Consider the following 9640-nt stretch of genomic DNA (forward strand, 5'->3'; position numbering starts at 1 on the left):
TTCTCAGCTGGTGTAAATTGTCACAGCTCCAAACAAAGCTATGACAATTTATACCAGCTAAGCATCTACCTTACAAGGTAATACTACATAATATAAATGACAGATAACAACATGTTTTAGTCATTCAGTAATTTTCCTAACAATGGAAGATAGCTATAAGGCAAATGGTTACCTGAAGATGCATTTAAACATTATGGGCAAATAATAATATTGCAAGCAATAAGGTCCAGCCCGGTTCTCACATTATGCTAAACCCACCAGGAAAACTTTCTCTCTTTGGCGATAGGCTGCCTGAGGGTGACAAAGGCAGAAACCCCAAATACCCCTCCCCTCCCCCCTCGAGTCATCAACCTGAGCCCCTCGGGAATATCAAGCTCTGACCATTTTACAGCTCTCTTACGTGCACACCACTTAACTACAAACTAAGAAACAAGCGTCTCTTACAACGGTGCTACTAGCAAAACAGAGACACTTTCTGGGATGCCAGTGGCCGAAGCTCTGCAGCCTGCAACCCACAATCCCTACAGGTCTGTCTTTGATTGCAAGAGGTGGAGCTGCAGAATAAGAAACCAATAGGAAACCAATGTCTGCCATAAATAAGCAATTGCTTTATCACAGGCAACAAGAAATCATATTATCCATACAACTATACATATATTCAAAAACAACAAAGGTATTTAAAATAAATCAGGCGTTGGAATTTCAGGGTAGATAGCCACACAGTGTATCGGAAGCAATGATCTTCAGTGCTGAGGCACATCTAATGTGGTCAGTGGAGCAGAACCTAATCAAAAGACAACTTTGACCCAATTGAAACATCATATAAAGACAATCCAAGTCTTTCTCAATTAAAGGTCATTTTGTTAAACCCTTCTTTTGGAAACAAAGTGCTGCCATGTCTAGCTGAAACACAGGTTTTGAACATTGCATATTAAAAACACTAGGAAGACCCCAAAGAATTTGAAGATGGCAAGCATTTGCATTAGGTATAATCCTTAATGCATACAACAATGCATCTCAGCTCATCCAGAAATTCAATTTCATTTCAAAGACAAAATGTGCAACATAAGTAATTTCACCAAATTTGAACATTTTTTACTCACAAGATAGATAGATCTGCAAGTACGTGCATCACATTTTACTAATATGGCTTTTTCCCCTCCTTTTTTTTTTTTTTTAAAGATCTTTACTGGGTATTTGTGCATCACATTTTTCTAATATGGCTTTTTCCCCTCCTTTTTTTTTTTTTTTTAAAGATCTTTACTGATTTTTAATTAGTTACTAAATTTATTTTTAGAAAATTATCAAAGTACATGCAAACTTTTCCTAGAACGTGGTAAATGAAGTGCATTCCCAAGCTTCAAGGTTACTTCTCATTTAAACAAGACACTGCTGGTTAATTTAATCTCAACATTCAGATCCGGCCAGTAAATACTTTAAAAAAAGTCTAATGTGAAAAAAAAAAATCTGCTGTTAACATACAGTGAAAACGTCGTATCTTCTGTGGTTTTTGTATGCGTTTCCCCCCCCTCTCCAAATGTTTTTGCAAGCCTAGTAACGGAGGTCAAAGCTGAAGACAAATATCAGCTAGAACAAAATCACTATCATCTGTTTTCAGAGTTTCAAAGTCAAGCCTAATCCTGTGCTAATGACTTAGCAGGCACAGGAGCAATATCTAAATTAAAAGCAAGCAGATTAATTACATAAATAATGGAAAGCAATTCAACTTTTCATACGCATTCTGGTTTGGTAATCCAAGCCAAAGGAAAGATATTATAACCTAGCAGTATTCCTTCAAATTATATCTCTTTTATACTTAAGGTAGACAGTAACTGACATCCTTACACCGAGGTAATTTTATTGCAATTAGTTAATCCCAGTTCCAGTGCATGTCCTGAGACAAGTTCGTAAGTGAAAGGATCCAGAACTTTTAAGCAATTTGAGTGTGTTTTCTTTTTTTAAAAGAGGAACAAATCTTTGGATTTTTAATTTTTTTTTAATCACAATAGTAGTGAAAAGAAACTGGCCCGGACTCCAAAAGTCAAATCAAGATGCTTGGTAGTATTGGTAGAGAGAGGCCTAAAGCTATTTCTCTTGACAAAAATACCTAATTCCCACTCGAGGTGGTGACTTTATGTTCCTTTTTTCATCCAGAGAAGGTCCCTCAGCTCCCCATAGACATGGGGGCCAAATTTCCAGCATGTCTTTATGGACCTTCATTACATCAAACAGAGCGTGGCTTCTCAAACCTCCCTCTGCCAGGAAAATAAAAGCCAGAAGTAAGAATAGCAACCCCCTTATTAAAATAGCAGGCGAAGCTGAAACAAGGGGGCGCAGCTTTAAGGCAGAGAAGCTCACAGGAGGGTCCCATCTGGCTGCCACGCGAGACGGGGACCGACAGAGCCCGTGGAGTGGGGGTTCAGGGGCCAGCACAAAGTGTTGCAAAATCCGCCCTCGCTTCGCTCAGTGACAGCCCGATGGCGCTTCGCTTGTCCTGCATGAGGATTAAAGGTCTCCAGCAGTGCCTAGAACTGGCAACACTAATTGCCCCGTGAAAGAGGAAGTTCAGCAAAATGATTAATATATTTAATATACATATATATATACACACACACACAGAGAACATAAGTTAACAAGTTGTGGAAGTGTTACGTTAAGGTTTAGTTTTTGTTTTGTTTTCTTCAACGGGATGAAACAACACATCTACTGATCTACGGACACACAGTAACTGAAGATTTACCTGAGACCCTGTAATATGAAGACAGACAGACAAAAGAACGGGATAGAAACAGTCCCCTGAAAGGAAAGAACATTGACTGGCTACTACAGTAGTGTGTGTGGGGAGGGAAAAAACAGGCTAAACTACTCTAAGCTCACCATCTCTACACTGATTGATAAGATATTTATAGGGACATAAAACATCACTAGTACACGCTACGTGAACACTGATCACTGTTAAAAAATATCATATATGTATGTATAGGATATAACAAGATAGTAAAGGTTACAGTTTTGCCAATTATTGAAGATATATTTTTCTCCCTCATTCTAGTGCATTTACAATAAATTGGGTTAATTTTCTATTCAGGTAAATAAATGTACTCTTACAAAGCTCTATTTTTACTCTGCCCAATAGGTAACAAAACTAAGTCTAACATTCATATCACCATTATATCTGATTTGTAAAATGTAATGATTTAGAACGTCCTATTGCTATGCAACGTTGTAACGGCCATCAACTAAATTGTCCTCTCCCCTCAATCCTCGCATTTTGTGTATCTAATGTTGCATCCATGTGGATGACTGCAGTGGTTAATTGTTGGGGGTTTTTGTTTTTTTATTTAATGAAAATGTTTTAAATGCAGAAAAAACCCAAACCCTATGTACATTTCAGAGAGAACACTGCTTTGAAGAATTTACGTGCTATATATATAATATATAGACAAGCGGGGCTCTGCTATTTCCCCATTGGTTGAAAGAGAAGAATACATCTAAAGGTTATATAAAGATGTTAACAGGAGAATGAACGGGGAGTCACAAAGTTGAACAGCACATCTAACGTCTAACAACTGTTGTCAGGTGGTAACTAGACTACACTTACCACTGTAAGAATACAAAGTTAGGCACAAATTATATGATGGCTTCTTGAGGAGATACTGTAAACAAAAGCAGAGAAATAAGGAAACCTATGTTCAGAGTATTGGAGTGAAGTGAGTAAAACCACAGTTGTACTTAGCGTGGAGCAAGGTTTCAGACACTTTGTATAACTGAGGCATTTTTAATTGAAATGACAGATATCAAATTATCAAAAGAAGCGTATGACAGTACTTTAAACAGTGATGCCCATACCCCTCAGCCTGGCACCATTTCCAAACCACTTCTGGAGACCAATGCGGTTTAGTCCCAATCTCAAATGATTAGCTCTTTAAATTTTGCTTTCATTTTTCTACTTGAAAAGATCAAATGGATTATCGTGTTTCTGTTCTGATGCCAGGTATTGCTTCCTGGTGTGCTGCTTAAAGGGTCTCCGCTTCTTTAAATAACAAGTCCTCAAAGTTAGTATAAATCATAAAAGAAGTGCGCAGACGCAACAGGCCAAGGTCTGGTGTCAGTGTAGACAAAGCGACCCCCCTTACTGCGAGAGCCTTATGCTGGATTTATACTGGGACTACAGGAGATCCCCTTCTTTGCTTGTTTCCATCCCATCCGAGGGCTGAACTTCCCTTTGATTACACTGGTAACAAAATCCTAGTGCCGTCGTAGCTACCTGTTACAAGCACGCTTGTGTGAAACAGGTCAAGTTCTGCACGTAATTTCCTTAAAAGATTTTTCCATTGCGTTTTGTGTATTCCTACAGAACCTGACAAAACCTGGCATGTCACCCGTTGCGCAACACACTTTTGCTATTTCAGCGGGTACAGAACACGTCATGGGCATCACCTACACCTGGAAGTGGTCTAGCTAGGTCTTCCCTATGGCATGCAACAGTAAGTCCTACTTTCCTAAGCAACCACTTTCAGGCACTGCGAAAAAGAAAAAAGAAAAGGTGGGGAAACAAATTGGAAAAAAAGATCAGAAAAGGCTGACAATGTTATTGCCTCCCATGTAATAATTATTAGCATTGGCTCCCCAGTTCTATATCCTTCACTGGCAGTTTAAGTCCCAGGGAAGAGGTTCCCAGAGGATCAATCATATTCATGTAACGTTCACCGCGGTGCTTGGCCAAAAACGGACCCCAGTCAGGCTGTGGAGAACACACCAACTTGAGTCGCTGCAATGTGGGGGAGAGAAAAGAGAGTCTCATTTGAAGTTACGGAGCAGAATTACAATGCCGAAGAAATGAGGATAGGCTCATTTGAGATTATTGATGATGGCCCTGCAATGCTCCACTGCTCAGTGTTTGTTTTGCACAAAGTTTGCAAGATTAATAGAGGATAAAGTGCCCAGACTTTAATTATACATTCTCCCCCGCACCATATGAGGGGAGCTCAAAACCATTGCTACAGATTGCAAGGCTCACTTACTGAAGGACATGTGCACAATTACTTAGCCCAATGGTCTAAGCAGTGAGTAACTGCATTAAAATAATTGGATTTCTGTTTAGAATATTTCCCAAAAGTATACAAATGACCAAAAGAAGTACATTGCTATGAATGAACAAAGATTTTAAGTTTGAGATGACAAAATGTTTCATTTCTATCTGCAGGAAAAAAGAAAGAGGAGAACGTTAACCTGGCAAACAACAAAAATCTTCTGGTCTTTCCACTGATTTCTTTATTGAATATATAATTTGATTGGTGCATTTACAGATAAAATGGAAAGAAAACATATTTCTGATGACTTAAGAGGGAACAATTATATGTTTATTACCTAATAAAGTGAATCAGACCTCTATATCAGTTATTTTAATCTCTGCTTAATTACCAGCTTGCAACTCTTACCTCCCAAATCAACCATAATAATTTTATGCAGCAGACTTGGTATTCAGGAAATACCAGGCTATGGCTGAAATAGCTTCAGCAAAAGCCCCTTCAAAACAGATCCAACTTTTTGGTGTTTCTTTGGGTGCAATATTAGAGGGACGGTAAGGAGAGCACCCTATTTTTGTGGCAGTATATATGCCAGTACTACACATACAAGTTAGAAGATTTGAAGCAGAACACTTTGTCTCAATGAGAGAAACTTACGAGACAATGAACGAGTGAGTCTAATTTCACATTAGCTCATTTCCAGCAGGAGCAGTTGTCTCCTGACCTGTGCACTCCAACGTGCGCTACGCAAGGGCTGAACGGCCCTTTAGACAAGTGGCCTCATTGCCTAGTGCCAACCGTGTACGTGGATGCTCTCCCTAGGGTGTCCCACCACTTTAATATTAAACTCCTCCGCTCCACGTGAAGCAGAAAAGCATGGTCTTTTCCCTTAGGCATGTGTAGTGTGACATATTGAGAGACCAAAAGATTATTCTATTTTAGTACATTTTTCTCTCCTTTTCGTTTTTGAGGCGTATAACAGCCCCGACAGGTTTTGCAGGAGAGCTGAAAAGGGGAGGCGAGTGTCTGTTCCGTATCCCGAAGAGGGAGCAGCAGAAGCAGCATGCAGCGAGGAGAGGAGAGAACTGAGAAAGCCTCACAGGCCAAAAATAAGACCATTGAACTTCTTCAGATGACAAGGTGAAGGCAATGAAGGGATGAAATGCTGACATGAGAAAGACATTGCTGTACTGCGCCCTGCAAGGAACTGAGGAGCCAGTGGGATGGGAACAGCCGGGGAGCGGCGGCGGTGGCAGCTGGGGTGGCAGGCAGGGCCAGCGCACAGAGACAGGGAGCAGAAGGGGACTGCCACGTTTCTGGAGCGGTGGGGGGAAGCAGCAAGAATGTGATTTGCAAAACAAACAAGAGCAGCATAAAAATAAAGAGGCACCTGGAATTATTTTAAGCCCAGGTGCCAGAGAGGATCAGCTTACTCAAAAAAAGAGAGATGAAGAAGGGGGAAAAGAAAGATTGTCAGCTTAAGTATTACAAGGAGCAGTTTGAGCTGTAGAGCATGAGGTCTCTTCATACGTCTTAATTCCTGAACTTCACCAAGTGGCACAACCTCCCGGAGCGCATCCCGGATGACTCAGGTACCCCGCCATCTCGCGCCCTGCAAACAGGCGACTCCCGATTGACGTCTCCTAGCACTGACTGCTGGGCTTGCTGCGACATGATACACACCAACAGTCGATGCTGCCTACTCTACACGCTGCTTTTGCAAAGCGGCCAACAAAGCTAGGAGAACAACTTTCAGTAACACAGTACCGGGGCTTATGAAATTTGTAACTCCTTCTAGTTCTCATAAAAGCAATCACTTAACAATTCAGGAGCACTTTTTTGAGGAACAGGGAATAGAAGGTCTGCATTTTAAATCAACCGAGCATTTATTTGCAACGCAATAACTAGCTTACCAGAAAGTAATCTTAGCACTATTAGACATTCAATATCGCAAAAATCAATGTAAAATAAAACAGACAGTCTCCTGTGACCATATTTTTAAGCAGCAAAAAAGACAGAAAAATTACCTCAATAAATTTGCCTGGGGCTAGATGCATTTTTATCACAAACATAACTGGGATCCAGATAACTGAGCAGGCCAGCATCAGCCATCCAAGCACCATGGACCAGCCTGGATAGTGGTAAGCTCCATAAGTCATTGGTTCCCATTGGTAAAAACTGAAGCAGAGAATAAACTGGAAACAAGGAAGGAAAACAAATACGTTTCAATAAGCCAAACAAGCCTGCTATGCAACAAATAGCAGGTATCCACACACGGAGTTGGTATATATGGAATACAGATAAAAGTACATACGCCTAAGGCAGGGCGCTCCTTCAAGCTGTAATAAACAGGTCAGAGTCTGAATCTAATGAGTTTCATGGAAATCTTGCAAAATCCCAGAAAAATCACTGTATTTATGTCAGAAGAATTGAAATTAGAATCTTGCCCTTAGAGTAACATGCTTTATTACATGGTCTATCGGCAGTTTTACCTAATGTGATTATGCTAAGTTACTCCATTTCACTTACTGTGTGAATAGCAATACATCTGCTTACATTTGTGCATAATTCAGTAACTTTTGGGAAATGCCTGTGCTCGCAATAATTGCACACAGAAGATTTATAGCAGTATAACTAGGTGAAGGCACATATAAAAATGATCAGTTTTATTTCCAGAGATGTGGAGTAATTGAAAGTCTAATATTAGACTATCCAAATGTATCAAATATTAGCTTTACAGAGGCAATAATAGAAAAGAATTTATTGCTTAGTTTTGCTTTGTCTGTTTCCATTGCATAAAAATTGAATTATGACTGATCAGTATCAATTTATTTCTCACCGTAAGTTCACTAAATATTACATTTGGAGGGAACAACAACAGAACATGCAAGTTTGAACTGACCTCATTTGCTTTCCAAATTTGCTTTCCTTAAGAGACAACATAATTTCCTATTCCCTGGTTGTGATTACTGCCAGTAGCTAAGAGTGCAAGTCTGATAGGTAAAGGAACCGAGCAATTTGGAGAAAAGCCTTACAATTCCCTCCAGAAGTGTAACAATGGGTCTAAAGCAGCATCTTGAAAACAGCCATTGGAAGAGGGAAGAAAAAAAAAAAAAAAAAGAGATAAAAAACATGTGCACATGCCTTCGTTTTCGACAAGGCCCTCAACAGAAAAAAATACATTGCCGTTGATGTCATCCTAATACTATAGATTAAACTGGGCTATGTCTTCAAACTTTTAAAAATTGATTTACAGACTATACCTATATATTGTCACAATCAAACAGCAGTTGCCACTGGACAGGTCAGAGAGATCTACCTGCTTTTCATGCACAGCAGTGATATACTTCAGTGAAGACAATCGGTAAAGAAAATCTATGCGGGAAGGTAGATATCTTCATTATGCCCGCTGGAGAAATTGTTCTCATTGTAGAAAATATCTCTTCCTCGCAACTCAGGATTTTGTTGAGCTTACCAAAACTCACCAGTCCCTTCACACGTGCATTCCTGTCTGCAAAAACTAAACCTTTTCAGTTTTCAGGAAAAAACCCCACCTCATTCCTGAATTAACAATACCGAAAAGAAGTTACTAACTTTATCCAGAGCCTTTTTTTTTCCTGCCAAAAATAAAAAGATTTACCAACATTTACGCTGCACTAAAGAACAGCACGAATAGGAACTTCCCAGCACATAAGCCAAAATATAACTTCTCTGGAAGAAGCGACTGCAAAGGACTAGAGAGTCACCATTTTACTTCTTCACCCCACCCAGCTGACACCCTACTTATGCTTTCCAAATGTGTGTCTTATCAGAAATTCTAGTAACTTTTCTTATCTTGTACCTAAAAAAAAAAATCTATGACTACTTGTAGGAACTATTTAGCACTGCCGTGAAATGATGAGTTTTAAAACCCTACGCAAATACTGATAATCTTGCTGCACCTGTGGTCCAGGCCTGAGGAATTTCAGGCCAAAATATGTTCTCTCAGACGTAAAATACTGGTGCAAGCAGGCTCGGATGTTTTATACCGACTTACCAGGCCGAAGGCTTTTGAAATGGCTAAAAGAATTATTTCACTCTTGTGCCAAAACGTAATATGCAATTAAAGATGGTAACCGTACTTAGGTTAAAATGTAAAGGAAACACTGTTGGAGAGCTAGACAGTAAAGGTAGATACAGTTGTTGTACTTGGACCCTTGGACTTGAAAAACCGTGCGCAGCAATGGTAAAATGGAGAACGTGCCATCTTTCAGATTAAACGGCCACCTAAATTTGAAGTAAAGACCCATTCCGGGTTTTGGGGTGGACATAAAAATAAAATAAACCGAAAGGGAACCCACAGAAATGAACAAAACACAACCTGCTTTTAGACTGAGAGACCTCTGTACTTGGACCCTTGGACTTGAAAAACCGTGCGCAGCAATGGTAAAATGGAGAACGTGCCATCTTTCAGATTAAACGGCCACCTAAATTTGAAGTAAAGACCCATTCCGGGTTTTGGGGTGGACATAAAAATAAAATAAACCGAAAGGGAACCCACAGAAATGAACAAAACACAACCTGCTTTTAGACTGAGAGACCTCTATATCCTTCAGGCGAGGCACACGCAG

At 39.9% G+C, this 9640-nt stretch overlaps 1 protein-coding gene across 1 annotated transcript in view; it reads right to left on the reverse strand.

Annotated features, from left to right (window-relative positions):
* Positions 1-4615: 4615 nt before the first annotated feature.
* SLC6A5 (solute carrier family 6 member 5) overlaps positions 4616-9640 on the reverse strand; it is a 38488-nt gene continuing 33463 nt past the window's right edge. Inside the window, exons 15-16 of the mRNA XM_019471922.1 lie at positions 7058-7225; positions 4616-4771 (exon numbers count right to left, since the gene is read on the reverse strand). Coding sequence (XP_019327467.1) covers positions 4616-4771; positions 7058-7225 — 324 coding nt within the window. The remainder of the gene's footprint in view (positions 4772-7057; positions 7226-9640) is intronic.

The sequence above is a fragment of the Aptenodytes forsteri genome, unplaced genomic scaffold, assembly GCF_000699145.1.
Source record: "Aptenodytes forsteri isolate BGI_AS27 unplaced genomic scaffold, ASM69914v1 Scaffold418, whole genome shotgun sequence".
NCBI classification, from domain to species: Eukaryota; Metazoa; Chordata; class Aves; order Sphenisciformes; family Spheniscidae; genus Aptenodytes; species Aptenodytes forsteri.